Source organism: Rhodamnia argentea, chromosome 3 (assembly GCF_020921035.1).
Source record: "Rhodamnia argentea isolate NSW1041297 chromosome 3, ASM2092103v1, whole genome shotgun sequence".
NCBI classification, from domain to species: Eukaryota; Viridiplantae; Streptophyta; class Magnoliopsida; order Myrtales; family Myrtaceae; genus Rhodamnia; species Rhodamnia argentea.
The window spans coordinates 18,942,903-18,965,393 of record NC_063152.1 but is presented as its reverse complement, the minus strand read 5'-3'; the positions used below and the strand labels follow the sequence as shown (position 1 = coordinate 18,965,393).

General features: G+C 39.8%; 2 protein-coding genes across 2 annotated transcripts in view; one reads left to right on the top strand and one right to left on the bottom strand.

The window, feature by feature from the left end:
- LOC115727961 overlaps positions 1–655 on the bottom strand; it is an 88,164-nt gene extending 87,509 nt beyond the window's left edge. The window contains exons 1-2 of the mRNA XM_048275613.1: positions 302–655; positions 134–235 (exon numbers count right to left, since the gene is read on the bottom strand). Coding sequence (XP_048131570.1) covers positions 134–235; positions 302–352 — 153 coding nt within the window. The 5' untranslated portion in view covers positions 353–655. The remainder of the gene's footprint in view (positions 1–133; positions 236–301) is intronic.
- An 8,056-nt stretch (positions 656–8,711) lies between these two features.
- LOC125314248 (tetrahydrocannabinolic acid synthase-like) lies at positions 8,712–10,454 on the top strand. The gene has a single exon (XM_048276130.1). The coding sequence runs from the start codon at positions 8,719–8,721 to the stop codon at positions 10,303–10,305; it is 1,587 nt and encodes a 528-aa protein (XP_048132087.1). The 5' UTR covers positions 8,712–8,718; the 3' UTR covers positions 10,306–10,454.
- Positions 10,455–22,491: the final 12,037 nt, after the last annotated feature.

Here is a 22,491-nt window from a genome sequence, read left to right as displayed (position 1 = left end):
ATCATATTTTTCCTACATAAACAAAATAGATATGAAAATAAAATAACTTCATATATATAACTACCATAAATATTGAAAGCACTCATGGTTTTCATTTCGGTTTCCGTAAAGTCAAAAGTATAACCTTACATACCTTAATAGCTTTTGCTCGGTCGCGAGTCCATGTCTTATCTTTCTTTTGAAATGTACGTTCAAATGTAGCTGTATATGTCGGTTCCGTTCCCAATTCATCTGCCTACAAAATTGAAACATAAATGAATAATTGAATTAAATTAACTTACAACATGTTAAACAGACTTACCATTCTTTTTCTATGCTCTCCAATGTTGATAGAGCCCCCAGCAGATGTCATAGACCTTTCACTAGAACTGGAAACTCGATTCTTCTTGTTCTATTCACTCCTTTGCATATTCTTTTCACTTTCCCAAATGCTCTTTATTTCTGTCCAATCATCACCAATAATAAAATGTGGCTTCACTTGATTTCTCTTTGCTTTATTCATCACATTTTGTATGTGATCACCAGCTTTTTTCTTAAAAATTCTTTTAACTTCATCCTCTTCCATTTCATCCCAGCTGAACTTCCGCTGTAATCAATAGAAAAACAATTGACTTCATTTACATCGAACTTAGTTTGTGGGAAAATAGAAGACCAAACTTATCTTGAACTCATTCCATCACAAATCCTTTACTTGTTTTGGCATGATGCAGTAACTAATCCATGGCCCCCTCCAATAGTTATTCACTATTTTATTAAGTTGCCTCACAACTTATGTAGCATCCGTGAATCCGCAAACAGGTTAGAACGCTATGGACAATGAAACAATGAAATGAAAAGGAGAAGTAAGTAAATGCATACGGATAATTTGCAACATGGACAATTCAGTTGACGTCTATATCTAAAATCCAAACGAAGGGATGACCCTAAATATTACATATACTAAAAAAAAAAAAAAAAAGTACTCACTAATCTCCATATGGGCATATGATGAATCGGCTATCTTCTTCACCTCCCTCATCATTCGAGTGTTGCATGGAATGCGGAACCGAAGGAGATGGAACTAAAGGAGATTCGGTTCGTATGTGTCCAAGTTGTTCCCTAATATGTTCTTGAGGGATAGAGGAAGGGCCAATGTGTCCATGTTGTCCATCAGCATGTAGTTGTTGAGGGTTTAGGGAAGGGGAATGTAACGCCCCGCTTTCCTTACGAGCACGTACATCCATAACATGCCGTAAGTACTATCCCAGGATGCTCTTCATGTACGGCGAATGAAATGAAACGTGCAAGCGAAAAGCGAAAGAAAATAAACCCAACTCCAGTCCATCGTCTCAAAACATCCACTTAATGAGATGCGGGGAAACTAAAAGACTTTATCCATAAAAAAAAAAACAAACAAATAAATAAATACAGGTCCATACATACGATATCAAAAAAAACTAACAATATACACAACCGAGGTCAAGGAGACAAGACGGCAAACCAAAAATGAAACCACCAAGCCCTAACCTAACATCGTCTCCAACAAAAAGTAGCATCAAAGTCAACCAACAACAGAGACTCTAGAAAGTACTAGTATCCTCGGCTTGACTCGGGTCCTCGCCAGGATCATACTCAGAGAAAGACTCCAACCGCACTTCGATTGAATCCTCGTCCATCTCGTCATCCTCTGAATCCGAAATCTCTATTACTTATATATTCTCCTCTCTCACCGGTTCTTTTTTAGGTATATTCCTTGAACCTACATTGGGCGCTTCAACTTCTATCTCATCCCTGGTAGGGTGGCACCAAGAAGGTACAACCCCTTCCGGCACATCTTGGGGCCTTAACTGTTCAGATACAACTCCGTTTACTCTACGGAACCATGCCTCGAACCTATGAGGCTTATAAGATGCTTCAGGCTCATCTACCCAAATTATGGTCGTCCTTCTATCATATATTACATCTCCTCCTTCAGGAAACTCCTCAATATACCTAGTCATTTCTTGGGGTTCACCTAGTCGGACAGGCAACATCTTCAATTTCTAGGATTTGAAAAAAAAAGGTCCCACGACGGGGTGAGATTTACATCTCGGTAAGGCAAGTTCTACCCCTAGGTTAGACCGACAGTTCATTCAGGTAAAAGCAACATAAGCTCAATATGCACGATAGCGTGATGCATACAACAACCATACAAAGTACATGTATAACGATAAATATCAATTACTCAATCATGGCAATACATCTCATCACTTACTTAAGACAGGTGCATATAATGAAACCAAGTCACGCCTTCCTTTCTTTCCACCTTCATTTGATTCAAGCCCGCGTGTGAAACGCCTTAGGCTAGGTCCGCGTACTTACGCATCAGACCATCTCATTGATAAAACCCACATAAAACGCCTCGGGTTTTCAAAATCATCTTAGGCCCGTGTCGATACATCATAATTTCCGTCCCGCGTCATTTATGCATCGGGACGTTGGTCATTTCCACCCCGCGTCTTTACGCATCGGGGTACCACAATTTCTCAAGCATGCCAGCAATTCATCATAATCATGACTTCAAGTTCAAATATAGCTCATACATAGAGCTAACAATAAAAGACATGCGAGAACATGAATTTTCAACAAACAAGAGGCAATCAATACATATCAAGGCTATTCAATGAGTCTTTAAGCAATTGGCACAACACGAAATCATATATCAAACAACATCACCGTAACTCACCAAAATTTGCACAATCTTCATCGTATTCACCCAATTGAACCCAATTGTTCTAGCCAAGGTATAAGAACTTTCTTACCTTAAGCTTGATCAGCAAAACACTTCTTTCTTAGCCCTTAAACACCTCGGCTCCCACAATTTCAGAAAAGGGCAGCAAGCAGCCTAGAGAAAATCAATCAATTCATCAATATTCCTTCGCCTAAACACCAAATCATCGATCACACACTTCCTCAACATATCACTCCACACCCTAACATGCCTCAAGGATCAAATTAAATCTCAATTCCACCACAAACAGGCCCCTCTAACTCAGTAAGAACAGAACCGAAACAGGGTACCCCCTGTTCTGTTTCAATCCAGCTCAAACAGTCCACAACTCAACCTAATCCTTCAATTTATCCATCAATATCCTTGCTAACACCAAGTTCTATGTATTAAGGGGCCTCACCGAAAATTTTGGCTCAAGGCGACACCGGTTGGTCTTCGTTTGGCACTAATTCCTTCTGATCCGCTATTGGACAGTTTCTGCTCCTTTGAACACAACAGTGGTTTAGGGTCAAGATATCATTCTTTTTCGCCCAAAAATTTACAGCAACATCACCTACATGTCTACTAAACTTCACCAAAATTTGAGCTCAAAATTCGTCCGTTTGGTGGTCCAATGAAATACCAACAGCAGCCTACCTCCGGTTGAGTCAGTTTCCAGCGACTCGCGGGAGATTGGCTGCCCTAAATTCCACAGTGGCTCAAACGGTGTACTTCCACCTGGAAAAGTTCTACAACAGGTTAATCTTCGCAGTGGTAGGAGGCTCACTGGCTGGTTGTCGACGGTTGAAAGGTTGGACGGCCGGGAAGTTGGCGATCAGAACTGGTCGGGCAAACTGTTCCTGTGCATGAGAGAGTGAAGGAAGGAGAAAATGGAGGTGATGGTGGTGCTGTTCTGCTCTTGCACGTGAGTATCCAGAAGGTAGAAGAAGAAGATGGCTCATTCTCATCCAAATCCTCTTAGGTGTCAAGCTCATTAATTGAGCTCCATGGATTAATGACATTTGGCATTATACACATAATATCACACTTTCCTTCCAATTTTGCCCCTCCAATTTCAGCTTATATAAAAGGAATAATCAAATGACAATAATTCCCTTGTCCGATTAATAAAAATAGGGTCGAAGCTCCAGGGGCAAAATCGTATTTTCACACCCTTCGTCCGAAAATCCATTTTTCACTGATTTTCATTCCCGACTAGGCGTCGTCCAATCCAAACTTATGGTCAAAATGCCGTTTTCGAATTGAATTTCCTAGGTCCACGTATCTCGTCACGCGTTAGCCTTTCCCCTTCGGTTAGTTAACTCGCAATTGATCAGATCCGAGTGAGATATAACTGAAATACTTCAACGGATATCTTACGGTCAAAGATCTCGAAATGACAGGAAAATCGGACAGTCACAGGGAAGGGGAAGGGGAAGGGGCTAGTCTTCCTTGTGAAACTACACCACGCATGTGACCTCCACATTTATACTGACAAGTAGGAAGGTTAGACAAATATTGGCAAAAATAAGAACATGTAGTGGGGACACATAATGACGTACATCATGAAGCTTACCATTTTGTTTAGGAGAGCTAGTGAGAAACTTGAGAAAATGAAATAAACTTGCTATTGCCTTTGATAAATAGCAATCTCCAGCATTGAAGAAACTTATTGAAATCTTGTCCCCATTAGATTCCATGAAAAATAAAGGGGAGCATATACATGACAAATCAAATGACTGCCACACATTGTAAAGCATCATGGATAGAGATTGTCTTCATTTGAACATAAGGAACATCTCAAGAAAATAGCACATCGGGCAATAGAATCTAGAGAGTTCTAAACTAAAGGAAGAAACTATATTACATTGAAACCCAATTCAGCCGCCGAGGATGGTAATTACGAAATTCAACAACTGTCTTGTTGGCGAACATGGATTTGCGGTCTCATGTGTTTTGCATAACAAAAACACAAACAAATGGAGCTGGAAAGACCTTACATATTCCCAGAAAAATACTTGAAACATCTTAAAAATCTTTTGTTCTTTTCATAATTTAGAATCCAGACAAGAGAACAGACGAACCCAGAGGCAAGATTACTTGCAAGTTCTACCTTCACAAAAATTAATAAATGGCTAAAAAAAATCCAACTGAGCTCTAGATACTAGATAGTAAGAAACCAATCGAAACCATGATGAACATGATTATACATAAAGTTCAGTTCAAGCCTTAAATCGAAAGAGGAAAGAAAAACCATGCCATCAACATATGAACAACTTGTTCAAACAACAAAACAAAACCAACACAAACCAATTGAAATCCTACCTTCCCATTAATTAACTAATGTAGAACAACCGGCATGTGATTTCTTGAAAAAACGTGATCGGTAGAAATCATGGTGATTCCGCCACTAATTCATTGATTGGGGCTAGCAAGTGCGAATTGCGTTCAAATTTGGTTGGCTGAAGTGAAACGGCATTCTGATCAATACACACAACTATGCTGTGACGTATGTCGTATTTTCGCGTTTCAGAGTTGTTTAGATAAGTTTTCGGACAGTTTTCAATTTTAGGAAACTTCGCGATATAGATAATTGCAATATTCGATTTGAATTCTCTTTGGATTTGATTAGGTTGGATTTTCAATATTAATTTTCCATTGCAAACACGTACAACGTTGTCACTAACTCTCCCTTTGAAGCCTCTATAGCACCACGCAATAAACAGAGATAGACCTCCCATTCAAAACCAAATGGGTCTAAACCATTACTCTATATATCATTATATAGCCTAGACATAGATATGCACTACCATCATACAAAATCAAACAAAAAAGATTGAAGTCTCAAAACCATTTGTAAATTGCAGTAATTTTTAACAAATAGCATAAACAAAGTTAGTAACTAAATGATATCAAAATTCATGAAAATGCCCAATTAACCAAGGGGAAAACCTACTATCAAGATAGCTGGCAAGAGAAGTGGACAAGTAAATGTCTTCAAGGATTGCCCATGACATTGATAATTAGCCTCAATTTTCGTTTGAAGTCTAACATAATCACCTCAAAATCCACCAAATACCAATCTAGAAATTGCATTGACAGCTACGAGCTAAATACCAATCGGGTTCCTCTTCTTTAATCCCCGCCGCATAATGCCAAAGCCAACACTAACCAGCTAAAGAACAATATCCAATTTACTCAACAAACCTCTTTGCAAACAAGAATTGAAGCCGCGAAGAGTTAGGGAAAGAATTGATAGAAAGTTCTTCAAGCAAAAAGTCTTAAGCAGTTAGGGAAAGAATAGATAGAAAGTTCCTCAAGCAACAAGTCTTAATCGGTTAGGAAAAGAATTGACAGAATTGACCTTCCCCGGGACTTTTGACGACTCCCAATGATTCTTAGTCTAGCCATTCCATTACTTCTACCCAAGTCCATTTGTTCCAACAATAAAAGTTGAGTAAGAAGAGAGGGCTCAAAGAAGCGGTACCCTAAAATCCCTCTCGCTCTGCAAAACTCTCTCGATGCCACTCCCTTAGTTCATCTCGCGGTCTCATCTCTCGCCTCCCTCTCTTGCTCTATCTTTTGGCCGATCGTGTTCGCAATCGCATCTCACCAAGGTAAATACTCAAGAAGCCTTCTACATGTTCACTTGTTTGTACGGCAAAATGGGGACCAAAGAGAAACAGAGAGATCAAAACATATTGGCAGACGAATCCAGAAATATATATATATATATATATATAGAGAGAGAGAGAGAGAGAGAGAGAAGAAAAATGGGTGTCTACCTTAGAACTCATTCGAAGCAAATCACGGCAAAGTGGGATCGAAGATGCAGCAACCGCGATGGTACGGAGCTCGAGAGATGAAGAGGAAAGATGTGAAATGAAGGTTGAGGGAGCTTCCTTCTCACGCGTGCTTTGAGCTCATAGATTTCAACCTCGGAGGTTTGATGTTGTCTTGGTGGGGATTTCAATCTCAGAGGTTTGATTTGGGCGTGGTTAGAGACCGAGGGCATAACATTTGGACGTGGTCGGAGGGCGTGGATTTCGATCTCCATATCCGTTGAGTATAAAGCTACCATTCCTACCTTAGGCCTAGTAATTTCATTTACTGGGTTGCTCGCTCATCCTTTTATTTTTCAGGAAATTGATGGAACCACCTTGAGCTCCTCTGTTCGGCCGGTCCACTCATATGCATACTACCCGACCAATGCTATCGATGTGGAGTTTTGAAGATATGGATGATAGTAGCTGGGAGAGATGAAATGTGAGAACGAGTATTTAATCGCATTCGTATTCTATTTATAAAAAGTAAATGGGAGGCTATATGATGATGTAAGATATATTGATGCATATGTAAAATTATGTGTATTTATATATAAAGGTTGCTATGTCTACTGTTTCAATACGCTCACCGTTAAAAATAAAGGCTGGCAGAAAAAAAAAAAAAGGGGTTATGGAAAGTTATAAATAGGTAAATAAGGGGAAAGGTCCTGGGGTCGTTACAGAAATTTTATGCTGAGGTTTAAGACTTATTGGGCAGTTTCCCCCATGAAAAGGGATCATGTTTTTGTACATCACATTCAATTAACTAGTTCTGGCTTGTAGGTTTTCCATTTTAAGGTTACTTAGGCGAGTGTCTTTTTTTTCTTTTTTTTCTTTTCTTTTTTTACATTGAAGGCGTTTTTACCATTAAAACATAAATGCTACAATGCAAATCCGTCCTAAGAAAGCTGCATGTTCATTGTGATTTGGCTCATGAAACATGAATAAGATGTCAAAACTAATCTTTAAAGACTAAAGATTAGCGATCTCTAGGAACCCTATTTCTTCGGCTTTTCTTCAAGCTGTAAGATGGATTCCCTGTGCAAGCTACGTCAAACTATCAGAAAACAGACTTGGAACATTTTCTTTCTCTTCTCACGACATACGAGAGGTCACAAGCTGTCCGTAGGAGCCATTGAGATCTACCCCATAATATTCCCCGAGAGAATAAGGCCAAAATACCACCTGAGAAATGCTATAACAAACAATATTCTCCTTTCATATTCAAACCTCGGAAAAAATAGAAGTCTTCAAACTTTGGATTTGTCATCATTCGGTATGGGCTAAAGTCGATTCATAACTTGGACGAAAACCACATGGGGGTAGGCTTATCAGTTCAAAGAACAAGGGCATGCGTCCGTGAATGAGGCACATAAGAAGGATTCGATTCTTCATACCACCTTGTACAACTAACCATGAATTGGTTTGTAAAAGAAAAGAAATTGAATTGTGTTCCTTAATGCGTGGTGAGATTGGGTGAGAATGATAAATGTGTTTGATTGGACGACAATGTTTGATGTGTTTGCGGAAGAAAGAACTTTGGGATAGAAGAGTTCACCACCCAGACATAAAAGAGTAATCCACCAGTCAAGGATAAACACCTTTAAGGTTTATCACGAGATGAATTGGCCAAAGAACCAAAAGATTTTAAGGTTCATCGCCACTGTGAATTGGATAAAGAACCAAAAAAATTCGCTCACTCGAGGAATTCTCTTCTGACCAATTAAAAAAAAGAGAGGAATTCTCGTATATTATCAGCTCACAAATCCGAATCTTATGATAGAGAAGCACCTCTTATTATAGAGTAGCTAGGACAAAAAACTAGCACTCATATTGAGAAGCACTACATCTTAAATGACGTCTCCTCATCAGCCTTGATTCTCCTGCATCACTTCTCTATGGTGGTTTCCTCTCAACTATAATTTGGTTGCCCCTTTATATGTTAGCACAGAGAGTTTTAGAGGAAAAAACATTATTCTTCAATTTTATGTATATCTTCTTCTATAACTGTTACAATGACACACACACACCCATATATAAAAGAAGGAAAGACTCTTAAAAGGTATAATTTTTAATTTAGCTAATTACAACTCATACGCGTAATTTACAGCTCATTCCTACATTATATATTAAGCCACCCTCTCGTTATTTTTCACTGGGTTTTCAATGGCAGATAATATTCCATTAATTTCCATCATCTTCCTTTCATTTTGCTATGTGGCTTCAAGCTTTGATCAAGTCGCCTTTCTCCAATGCTTTTCCCTTCATTCCCTCCAATCCAACTCCACTTCCAAAACCATTGCAACAAGAAACGATCCAACTTATATCTCTCTCTTGCAGTCTTCCATTCAAAACCTCCGATTCTTGAACACTTCCTTACCAAAACCACAACTCATTGTGACCCCAATCCATCCACTTCAGATACGAGCAGCCATAGTATGCTCCCGGAAGCAGGGTGTGCACGTGCAGGTGCGGAGTGGGGGCCACAACTACGAGGGCCTCTCCTACGTATCCCGAATCCCCTTCATCATAGTCGATCTCAGGAACATGAGGTCGGTCGAGGTGGACGTAGAGAAAGAGAGTGCATGGGTGGAGGGTGGAGCAACATTAGGAGAAGTGTACTATGCAATTTCTCAAAAGAGCAAGGTTTTGGGATTCCCAGCTGGTAGTTGTCCCACTGTTGGAGTTGGAGGACATGTTAGCGGGGGCGGGTTTGGCACGATATTTCGAAAGTACGGTCTAGCATCCGACAACGTGATCAATGCCAAATTCATCGATGTTAATGGAAAGATTTTGGACCGGAAATCGATGGGTGAAGATCTTTTTTGGGCTATTAGAGGAGGTGGAGGAGCAAGCTTTGGTGTGATCTTTGCATGGAAAATTATGCTGGTTCCTGTCCCTCCAACCGTTACTGTCTTTGAAGCAAGAAAGACCATTGAAGAAAATGGAACTATGATCTTGCACAAGTGGCAAAATGTTGCACACAAGCTTCAGGAAGACATCTTTCTCCATGCTGTAATAGGAGTTGTCACTCCATCTTCAGGTTTGGCGAACAACACAATCAGCATCTCATTCGGGGGTTTGTACCTCGGCAAGATTGACAAACTCCTGCCTTTAATCCGGGAAAGCTTTCCCGAGTTGGGTTTGAAACGCGAAAGCTGCACGGAGATGAGTTGGATACAATCCGTCCTTTATTTTGCGGGATATTCTCAAGACGAATCTCTTGGAGTCTTGCTCAACCGGACTCAATCGTCCAAATCCTTCTTCAAGGCGAAATCCGACTACGTGATGAAGCCCATTTCGGAAACCGCTTTGCAAGGTCTATGGAATAAGCTTATCGAAGACGAGTCATCTTACCTGATTTTAACACCTTACGGTGGGCTAATGAGCCTGATCTCCGAATCGGAGACCCCTTTCCCACACCGGAGAGGGAACATGTACCAAATTCAGTACATGGTTACTTGGGACAGTGAAGAGGAAAGCAGCCAGCAAATTAACTGGATGAGAGAGCTGTATCATTATATGGCACCTTATGTTTCAAATTTTCCAAGAACAGCTTATATGAATTATAGGGATCTTGACTTGGGGAGGAACTATAACATTAATGCTAGTTATGCTCAAGCAAGTGTCTGGGGTTTGAAATATTTCAAGAGCAATTTTAGGAGATTGGTGAAAGTGAAGACGGCGTCCGATCCGACCAACTTCTTCTGGAACGAGCAAAGCTTTCCGGTGTTGTCTCCAAGAGGACGATAAGCCCGTGTTTCGGAGCTAAAAATGGACTCTTATTGGCAAGATATGTCGACAAGTTCAATAATTTGCGGTAGTACATTTGCATCTTAATATAAATGGTTATATTGTTGATATATGTCTCCAATATACGAAATCCGAGCCAAATTGGACTCTTATTCTTTTTTTTTTTTTGGTCGGAAAAAGACTGGCATTGCTACTAAATAGAGTCTCGTACATAAGAGGCTAAACGAGGAGCATCAACACATAATAAATCCCATAAGGGTTGAGGTGGGGAAGAGCACCAATGGGTCGGAATACCAAATCGACGGTGCGTCTTTGAGACCCAATCAGCAACTTGGTTCGCTGTTCTCTTGCAATGGGCCACAGATATGTGGTGGAGACGGGCTAAGATTTGTTGGGCTTGAAAAATGAGAGCTTCTGCTTCCCAGCTTGCTTCCATCTCCCTGTTGACCGCACGAACTAGATCTAGGGAGTCGGACTCCACTGTTACACGAATCTGCTTTTTGCAGATCTCTTCCTTATCTTCTAGCATCTTCAACCCTTCAACCAGGGCTCGCGCTTCAGCAACCGACGCTGCACGGGATGGGATTTTCGTGGAAAAGCCATCAAACAAAGACCCATTGGAATCCCCGAGAACTCCTGCAATTGTTCCTTCTAGTTCGGCTTCACCTACCGAAGCATCGACATTCAACTTCAACTACGAGGCTTTGGGCGGAACCCAACGGGTAGGTGTGCGTGTCTCTGTCTTTATCAAGTTTCGATCTTTAGAGCTCCATCTGCTATAGCTTTCAAGTAAAGCTTCCGCTTCATCAATTAAAGTAACTACGCGTGGTATTTCACCTCGAAAAACTAAGTTATTTCTTGACTTCCAGATACCCTAGAGGGTGACGGCGATCAACTCCATCGTAATAGGACAGGGGGGGTCTTCTAAAATTTCTTGGATCCACGCATCCATACGGTGTGTCCGAGAGAATCGGCGCCATAAATTGAGACTTCTCCAGATACGTTACGTCCACGGACAGTATAGGAATATATGTTCTGCTGTTTCGGGTTGGTTACTGCATATAGGGACGAGTGGGTGGGGAATTATATTTCGTCGGAAGAGGTTTTCTCCGGTTGGTAGGGCATTACGGGCGGTGTTCCAAAGGAAGATCCGTATTTTAGCGGGGATGTTAGCCTTCCGGATCCCGTTCCATAGTCCCTTTGAAGGCTGAAAGGAGGTGGACGTCAGAGACTTGCTCTGTTCTGACTCTCTTTTTCTTATGGAATTATAGGCACTCTTGACGGAGAATTCCCCCCTTGCGTTTTCCGTCCATTTCATTTTGTCCTCCCGGGGTATAGGGCTCAAAGGGATAGCTAGGATATCTGTGGCAATTTCGGCATCGAATAGGCTTTTGATTGTTTCAACATCCCACTCTGCTTTTTCTTTGAGAATAAGATCCGATACTTTCACCGGATCCAATCTATTTGCCGGACCCCCAATGATTCCCCTACGCAGCCAACAATCCTCTCTGATATTGACAACTTCACCTGTACCAATGGACCAACGTAGTGATTCTGCTATAATCTCTTTGCCATGTAGAAGGCCGAGCCACCCCCAGGAAGGTCTTGTACCTCTCTCTGCCTTTAGAAAGCTTCTATTTGGGAAATACATGCCTTTAATAACCTTACTCCATAGGGAGTTTTGATCTTGAATCGGTCGCCAGGCCTGTTTTCCCAATAGGGCTTTGTCAAATGAAGCCATATCTCTGAACCCTAATCCTCCGTGATCTTTTCTAGATTTCAAGAGCTCCCACTTGCGCCAATGCGGACCAGCTTTTGTTTCACTATTCTTCCACCAAAAGTGGGCTATTCTTCTCTCGATGGACTTACGGATCGATATTGGAATTTTGAATATCGACATGGCATATTGGGGGATTGCCTGTACCACTGATTTAATGAGAGTTTCCTTTCCAGCCTTTGAAAACAAGTTCTCCTTCCACCCTTCAAGCTTCATATCTACTCGCGCATTGATCCAAGAAAACATCTGTTTCTTCGTTCCGCCCCGATCGGATGGAATACCCAAATACTGCCCCGTTTTCCTCATAATTGGAACTCGTAGCGCAGAAGCTAGGCTTTCTTGAAGCTGTTGGGGACAGTTCGGCCCCATAAAGATACCCGATTTGTTCAAGTTAATCTCTTGACCCGAGGCATAGCAAGATTGGTTTAGGATTATCGCCAAGTTCTGGCATTCCATTAGCTTGCCATCCAGAAAAAATATTGAGTCATCCGCAAAAAGCAAATGCGAAAGAGGAGGGCGATATCTGTTAAGTTTAATACCCCTGATTGTCCCCTCACTTGACTGCCTTTTTCATCAGCATAGATAAAGTATTCGCCATAAGAATGAACAGATATGGAGAAATAGGGTCACCTTGTCTTATGCCTCTCGAAGGTTGAAAGTACGGTAAAGGTTCTCCATTGAACTTCACGCTTAATGTGGTTGAAGTTACACATTCCATTACTCTATACACCCATCTAGAACTAAATCCCATCTTGAGTAGACAAGCTTCTAAGAAATCCCATTCCACTCTGTCATAGGCTTTCTTCATATCTAACTTCAGTATAGCTTGAAACCTCTTTTTTCTCTTTCGAATTCTCGGTTGATGGAGAATCTCCTGTACAATCAGGATATTATCTTGGATTTGCCTCCCTCCTACAAACGCACTCTGCTCTTCGGCAATAATCTTGGGCAGCCACTTCTTCAGCCTGTTAGCTAGAGTCTTTGAGATAATTTTATACGCAAAATTACACGTACTAATAGGCCCGAACCGGTCGAGTTTTTCGGGGTTCCTGGTTTTCGGAATAAGTGTGATATGAGTTCTATTCAGAGTTGGATTCATCTTCCCCGTGTCGAAAAAGCGCTTGACTTCCTTGAAGATTCCAGCTTTGATATTCTCCCAATTCTGCTGGTAAAACAAGCCATTTAGACCATCCGGTCCAGGTGCCTTTTCCGAGCCCATTTCGAAGACAGCCTTCCGAACCTCTTCCATAGTAACATCTGCTTCAAGCTCATCATTCATTTCATCCGGGACTAGCTTGGGGCATTGGGCCAGCACCGGTTCAAAGTTTCGAGGACCAGCTGAAGTATATAAGTCCACAAAGAAAGACGCGGTCATTTCCTTCAAGAGATTTGGATTTCTAATCCATGTATCATGCTCCATTGTCTTCAACATCGATATTTTGTTTCGTTGGCGTCTCTGGATAGTTGTCGCATGAAAAAACTTGGTGTTCTTGTCCCCCCATCTCAGCCAACCGATACGCGACCTTAATCCCCAATACATTTCCTCCCTCCGCCACAAGGTTTGGATTTGATCGACAATTTCTTTTTGGGTATTTCTATTTGCAGGTATATTTCTGTCATTTGTGATCCTCTGAAGCTCCATTTGCAGCTTACGAATCTGGTTTTTACTATTAGGGAACTCATTTCTACTCCATTCTTCCAAAGCTACGGAGACAACACGTAATATCTCCACCCGGATCGGCTCCTGTTCTATCTCGCTTCCTGCCATTTTCCTTTAATTATTCGACCACACTCAACACTTTCTAGCCAGAAGGATTCGAACTTGAAGGATTTTTTCCTTTTTACCCTGTCAGAGGTTAAAGACAACAGAATAGGACTATGGTCCGATCCCGTTCTTGGCAAAGCAAAGGCCTCCGCTCTTGGGAAAGCCACCCTCCAAGCGAGATTACATACAGACCCTATCTAGCCTCTTTTTCACCACATTTTCCCCATCTCTATTGTTAGACCAGGTGAAAGCGCAGCCCTTACTTTCGATATCCATCATCGCGCGATCTGCTAATAATTCTCTAAAGGATTGCATCCTATAGTTTTCGGTCTCTCTTCTGCCCACCTTCTCCCAAGTATAGAGCGTCTCATTAAAATCGCCTATCCGGACCCAAGGGAGGTTTCTGTCAGATTTCATTTGTTTAATATTCCCCCAAACCCCGAGCCTGTCTTGATAATTCGTCGGTGCATAAACACAAGTCGGTCCGAAGGGCTTACCCCGGTTTGGATCATCATATATCAAATCAATGTACTCATTTGAGGCATAAAGTATTTCTACACCCACGTCATCCTTCCAAAGCAGAGCTAGGCCACCACTTATGCCGATTGGATTCACCACCCATTGGTTCTCAAACTTCAGTCTTTTCCTTACACGCTGAACTGCCCCTTCTTGATTTTTTGTTTCGCAAAGGAAAACTAAAGAGGGCCTTTCTTGAGCCGTGATGGCTCTTAGGGCTTTTGGCTTAAGACTTTTTTGGAACAACTACAATATGTTGGTGAATTCTGTTTCAACTTTGCACAATATGTTTGTTGGTAAATGAACAAATAACAATAGTAAGAATCTCTCATCATTCATTACCAAAGAAACCACAAGTGCACAAACGCAAGTGAACTCCATTAATTAATTCATATTTAGTGAACGATTTACATCTTAAATAGAAAAAGAGCTCATTATAGCATTTCAGAGCCACAAGTTTAACGGTGACACTATAGCAACATTGACAATTACAAAAAATGTAGTGCTTTGGCTATCTCGCCACTTTCATGAAACTTCAATATGAATCACAGAGTTACGAAAAAAAGATAAGTTTTGACTCATTTGTGCTTTTGTGACTTTGGATGTGAAGCAGAGAGCTACGGGGGAGAAGGAACTTCGACTTTCTCGTCATTTGCGTGGAGTTTTAATGTGAATAAAGAAATCTAGAGAAGCCGTAAAGCTTCAACATGAACTAATAATATGGAAAAGAAGGAGACAAAGTGAGTTAGAAAGATCCGTTTCAAGTTTGAATTTATTTATTTAAAATCGGAATTCTTCTACTTTATTTTTATCTACCTATGTTTTTATTATTTTTCTTCTCTTTTTATATTTCTTTTTTTATTCCCTCCATCATTCCTTAATGAAAAATTATTCAATAATACATTATATTACTATACCTAAAACATGTAACAAATATATGGCACAATCATATATATATATATATGTGTGTGTGTGTGTGCTTGTGCAAGCGCATATAGAAAGCATATATATTGTAGAATTAAAAGAAATTCAAAAATATAAATTAAATTAGAAATAGAAATAGAAATATGAGAATTTTCCTTTATTTTTTTCTTGTTATTTTATGTTCATTGTCATATTAGAATCCAAATGTTAGTTTGTATTTAATTATTATTTTAATATTTTCAATTTAAGAAATTTTTTATTCGAGAAAAATAGCTTTTATGTGATGGATATAAAAAAATCATGTACATATTTATCCAACCTTCCGCATGAGATATTTCTATCTGGGCAATATTGCCTCATATATGATTTTATTCTATCTTTAATAGGAACCAAACACACTCCATCTAAACCTTTAAGAAGAGAATCGTTGGTTGATCGACGAATGGGATATTATAAAACTATAATATCTTGACTTTTATCCTAATTATCAAATGTAACCTAAATGTTTAGCCTCGGATAATTGTTGGAAAAAATAAATCATGGAAAATTACCTCACGCTATCAAAACACCCATGCCTTCAATAAGACAAGCGATCTTAATTGGATGGATTGTACGGAGCACTGAGTAAAATCCACGAATAAGAGGCTATGAGTATAGGGATAATATAAAAAAAAAAGTCTTAAATATATTGTAGTTGTTCCAATTTAGTTCTAAATTTTCAATTTGCCTGATTTAATAATATACATTTTTACAATTTGTCAATGTAATCCATTCAGCTAATTTTGGTTGAAAACCGACATGGACGTCAACTATCCTATATGACACAAGCAACCTTGACTTGAATAATTTTTTTAAATTTTTTGATGTATTCCTAAATTTTAGTTAATTTGTATTTCTCTTTTCTTTTTTTTCCTTTTTTCATTATAGCAGGCGAGGGTACTTGGAGCTCGCCGACCACCGAGCAAGGGCCGTGACACCCTCGCCTACGCTCTTCCAAATCTAAGCAAGGCAATCGCAGCCATGGGCAAGGTCTCCTTGCTTAGATTTGGGCAAGGTCATGGTAAGGCTAACATCCTCCATGGCGGCGAGGCCTCACCCAGATCATCATTGCCATGAGAGAGGCTGCCTTTGTCCGCAGCTGGCAAAGCCATCGCAATTGCAGGCAAGGCTAGCCTCACCATGGCCTAGCCAGCTATGGGCAATCATAGTGGAAAAAGAAAAACAAGAAAAGAAGCAAATGAGAAGAAAAGAAAAGTGAAAAGGAAAAAGAAAATAAAATTTTTAAAAATGTCAACATCATAATGGTTGTGCCATGTAGGACGGCTAGTGTCCACATTATCGATTTCCGGTCAAAATTGGTCGAATTGACTATGCTGACAAATTATTAAAAAATTTAGAACTAGATTGACGAAATAAAAAGGTGAAGGATTGAATTGAAACAAATGCAATAAATTAATGACTTTTTTGGTAATTTTTTGCTGAATATTCAAGCGGTTTGTGAACTTCTTTTGTGCCGCTAAAAAACAACTAAACACAAAAAGCACAATTTGGATTATATATAGGCCATGAACCAAAGTTGAAACAGAATTCACCAACATATCTCGCACATGAATAAGAGTCCAATTTGGCTTGTACAGAATTCACCAAAGTTGAATTCACCAACATATATTGGAACAACTACAATATATTTAAGACTTTTTTTTTTATATTATCCCTATACTCATAGCCTCTTATTCGTGGATTTTACTCGGTGCTCCGTACAATCCATCCAATTAAGATCGCTTGTCTTATTGAAGGCATGGGTGTTTTGATAGCGTGAGGTAATTTTCCATGATTTATTTTTTCCAACAATTATCTGAGGCTAAACATTTAGGTTACATTTGATAATTAGGATAAAAGTCAAGATATTATAGTTTTATAATATCCCATTCGTCGATCAACCAACGATTCTCTTCTTAAAGGTTTAGATGGAGTGTGTTTGGTTCCTATTAAAGATAGAATAAAATCATATATGAGGCAATATTGCCCAGATAGAAATATCTCATGCGGAAGGTTGGATAAATATGTACATGATTTTTTTATATCCATCACATAAAAGCTATTTTTCTCGAATAAAAAATTTCTTAAATTGAAAATATTAAAATAATAATTAAATACAAACTAACATTTGGATTCTAATATGACAATGAACATAAAATAACAAGAAAAAAATAAAGGAAAATTCTCATATTTCTATTTCTATTTCTAATTTAATTTATATTTTTGAATTTCTTTTAATTCTACAATATATATGCTTTCTATATGCGCGCGCGCTTGTGCGCAACAAGACACACACACACACATATATATATATATATATATATGATTGTGCCATATATTTGTTACATGTTTTAGGTATAGTAATATAATGTATTATTGAATAATTTTTCATTAAGGAATGATGGAGGGAATAAAAAAAGAAATATAAAAAGAGAAGAAAAATAATAAAAACATAGGTAGATAAAAATAAAGTAGAAGAATTCCGATTTTAAATAAATAAATTCAAACTTGAAACGGATCTTTCTAACTCACTTTGTCTCCTTCTTTTCCATATTATTAATTCATGTTGAAGCTTTACGGCTTCTCTAGATTTCTTTATTCACATTAAAACTCCACGCAAATGACGAGAAAGTCGAAGTTCCTTCTCCCCCGTAGCTCTCCGCTTCACATCCAAAGTCACAAAAGCACAAATGAGTCAAAACTTATCTTTTTTTCGTAACTCTATGATTCATATTGAAGTTTCATGAAAGTGGCGAGATAGCCAAAGTGTTGACGCCTAAATTTTGATTAATCTATTTTTTGCATAAAAATTATAAAAAATCATCTCACATATTTATTTTTAGCGTACATTGCATTGGCATATAATCGGGCAAGCGGAACACTTAATTTAGCATGCGTCTAGACTAGGCACGGGATGGAAAAATACACCGAGAAGATTTGAAACTTCAAGGACTGTATTGCAAATACTTAAAATTTCGGGGAGTGTATTGCAAATACTTGGAACTTCGTGGACTGTATTGCAAATACCAAAAGAAGATGAAGAAGGGAAGATGATGAAGGGAAGATAATGAAAAGAAGATGAAGAAGGGAAGATGATGAAGGGAAGATAATGAAGGGAAGATGAAAATGGAAGGTGAAGAAATGAAGATGAAGAAGGGAAGATGAAAATGGAAGGTGAAGAAATGAAGATGAAGAAGAGAAGATGAAGATGGAAGGTGAAGAAATGAAGGTGAAGAATGAAGGATGAAGAACTTTGCCTATAAAAGAGAGAGCTCTTGAGAAGAGTTTGAGAAGGGGGGAAGTGGAAGAGAATTGAGAGAGAGAGTAGAAGAGAATTGAGAGAGTTTTTTAGGAAGAGTGGAAGAGAATTGAGAGAGTTTTGAGAGAGTTTTTGAGAGGAATTTTTAGAGAGGAAAAAGAGAGTTCTTGAGAAAAATCAGAAGAGAAAATTCGAGAGTGAAGAAAAGTGTTTTAGTCGAGCATCATCTTCGACGAGTCCCGACACATATTTCGCCCCTCGCAACCCAACAAGGCCATTGCTTGCCATTTTCGACGACAGCCGCGTTCTTCCAACTCCGAGATCTTGAAGGGAACTATAACGTGTATGTGAGTAAGATTTTGTGTAATAGAAGGTAATCTTTTCCATCTCGATCTACAAAAATGTAATCGTTTGGTTTGAATATTTGTTTGTTTATTTTAGACATGCCACGTGTTTCAAATTTTAGCATTATTACATGTTAATTTATTTTTATAAATACTCGTGATCGGCTGCATTTTCTTTCTTTCTAAATCACCCATGGTGTATATCGTACAAAGTTCAATGTTTTACATCCCCATAAAAAAAAAGAAAAAACCAAAAAAATTGCATCTTTGAATTTCAAGTAAAATCCATCAAAATTGCCAAATCAAATATTTTTCATGAAAATGGTACCGAAAGGGCGTTAGAGAAATCTGACGTAACCAAATCCCCGAATTCAAAATCTCCGGTTCGCGGAAATAAGATAGTTTTCTCCCGCTATTTTATTTAGGTTTCTAATCAACCTACCGAAAATGATTAGTGGCGACTCCAAATTCAAATCACATTGCATGTTAATTATTTGAACCTTATGTTGCGATTTGGTATGGACTTGGGAGAGTCCGAGTTAGGTTAGTTAATTAATTAACCCGATAATCCATTAGCCCGAAAATTAACTTGTCTATTTTTTTTAGGTCGCGACAGCTTGGCGACTCCGCTGAGGACCCAAAGAGGACTTAGGCCGGATAATTTCATGAAAAAGAAATCACTTGATTTGGTAAACTTTGGTTGAATTCTCATTCTTAGGTGTTAAATGTTTTTGCAGATTGGGAGTTATAAGGGGAGGAGTGATCGGCTAACCCTTTGTTTTGCAGGCTTGGTGAATTGGAATTGTGATTTAACTTTTGAATCATTGAAGCGGTGTTTGCCTCTAATTGTTGTGCATGATTTATCGTATTTGCACTACACTGCACACAACCCGTGACCGGACCCGGGTCACACTAATAGTTTTAAGATGGTATTTAGATGGTTCTTTAACCTTGGCGGTAAGGTTTCGCTAAAGGTTATCCCATTTGGATCCCGAAAATTTTTTCAAAAAATGGCTCAAGGGTCGTTCTCATACACGTGAGGCTACGATGCATGAGAATTGCCCTTGTCGACCGAACCAAGCCGAAGTGATTGGACCCGACTAGTCATGACTATTGTACGCGAGGTTGCGACTAGTCATGATGATTGCGCGCGAGGCTGCGACATGTCATTTCGTTCATCATTTCACTTTGCAAAAGCCTTTTGGATAGATAGAATAAGATTTAAACTCACAATTCATGCGCATGTCTTTGTGATTGGCATTTTCTTCGTATGAGAGGTAATTTCTTGTCTCTTGTACCCTGTTATCTCATTTTTATTTTGGGCCGGTCCATGGTTTAGGTTGATTGTTTAGAAGTTTCATTGTCTTATTTCCAATTTCGCACTTTGCTTCCGTAGCTTTTACAATTTCATCGGTTGTCCTCAATTCTGATTTGGCTTATTCCTGTTGTGCGATTTTTACTAAATTCTACGATCGAGCTTTGAGTAAGTGCCAAACACGAAAGTTGTAGACCTATGTTTCAACTAATATCTTGCAAAATTTCAGAATTAAATTCATAATTTAAGATGGCCCTTCGTTTTTTCAACAACATGCGGTTATAACAGTTTTCTGAACGTGATTTTTTTGGAAAGACACATTAAACTGATTTGATCCGTGTATTTCTAGTCTGATTGGCCAACATAAAAGTTGTTCATCACCTTCTCAACTACAAGCTCGTAAAATTTGGACATGTTTTAATCAACGTACGAATTAATACGAATTTTTTCGTAAAAGCGGACAAACTGAAAATTACATGTTTCAATCCTTTGGTCATAATCACTTTGTTCATTTGAGTCTAGAGGGATGTCATGGGCCGGCTCGCTATTCTTGCTCCCCGTACTCATTTTGGGTTTGTTACTGCGTACAGGTAATTTATCACGGATCCTCCACATATTACTCGATCGCTCGCAAAGAGGATGGCCGACATTAACGCCGCCGTTAGTGCTGCCCTAGACGAGAAACTTGGCTTCTTGACTGAGCGCTTTGAAGGGATGATGTCCCGAAAGATGGAAGAAATGATGGCCACCTTCACCGCCAAACTTCAATCATCCGTCGTCAGCCCGCCGCTTCCTGCTCTAGTTCCTCCTACGGACAACTTCGGTAAAGCCTTGGAAGCTACTCCCTATCCGACAATGCCGCTAGAGGATGTGATCATCACAGGCATGAGCTCGAGCACGCCGCCCGTAGTCCCAATCCCTCAAGCCAGCCCCGTGGCCCTCGGATTGAATGTTGATACGGCCAAACTATTGGCCCAAATGGAACAGAGGATCCGAGAGGTTGAAGGGACTCACAACATACCCCTGATTGACCTGTCTGTTTTTTCAAAGGTCACGGTGCGAGAGAAGTTCAAGATGCCCGACTTTGAGAAGTATGATGGAACTTCCAACCCGGTTCAAGCACGTCCGGATGTACCAGGCAAGAATGAATAAGCATGCGACCAACGGCCCCTTAATGGTTCAGACCTTCCAGGCTAGTTTAAAAGAAGCTGCCATGAGATGGTATACAGACTACGAGATCTACCGGATGGATGATTGGGAGAAGGCAGCTAATGCTTTCATCAAACATTTCAGCTTTAACTTGGACGTGCTCAACACCGGAGAGGACCTTGAGCAGCTTGAGATGAAAAAGGAAGAAACAATCAAGCAATATGCCACCAGGTGGAGGAACGTGGCATCTCAAATGAAACCAGTCCCTCCCGAAAGGGAACTCATGAAATTGTTTGTTTCCACCCCGCCGCCGGTTATGAGAACTCGAATTTTGGGATCTGTTGCCACGTCATTCAACCATCTCATCGCAATGGCTGAAGAAATTGAAAACGGCATGAAGAAAGGATGGTACGGTGATGTCGCTATGACAACTAAGAGGTTTGTGGTAAGGAAAGACAAGGAGCCGGCCCCACAGGTCAACATGACCTACAGCCAAAAACCCACGACCCGGACGCCGGTCGTACAGATTCCTAATCAGCAGCATGCTAATTTCGGCATGCAACGACAAAGAGGGAATCAACGATCTCCTCTACCAGGAACCCCGTCGCAGGTACTTGCGGTTCTGCGTAAGAGAGGTTTACCGACTTCCGAGCCTCTACGACCCGGTGACACGAGCTCGCCGAGATATGATCCATCAAAGAAATGTGATTACCATTGCGGGGAGCTCGGACATGACACTGACGGCTGTTTCATACTGAAGCATCGGATTCAAGATCTTCTCGATTCTAAGGCATTCTCGTTCCAAGACAACAAACAGCCAAATATGCAGAATAATCCTTTGCCAGATCATTCCGGTAAAATTAATGTTGTATTGGGGCTGGGAATCAGACAGGTTGGTGCTAGTAAGGATGAAAGAGTCTTCGATATCGCCGGTTGTTTTGATGATGTAACCATTGCTGCTATATCCGAAGACGGAGCGCATAAGGAGGAACCTTACCCGACGCCTAAACCTTCCAAATCATTCATTAATGCCATATGTGATGATCCACTGGAGGGTTTAGATTCAGAGTAACATCATTATGTTTATGCAATCCCCTA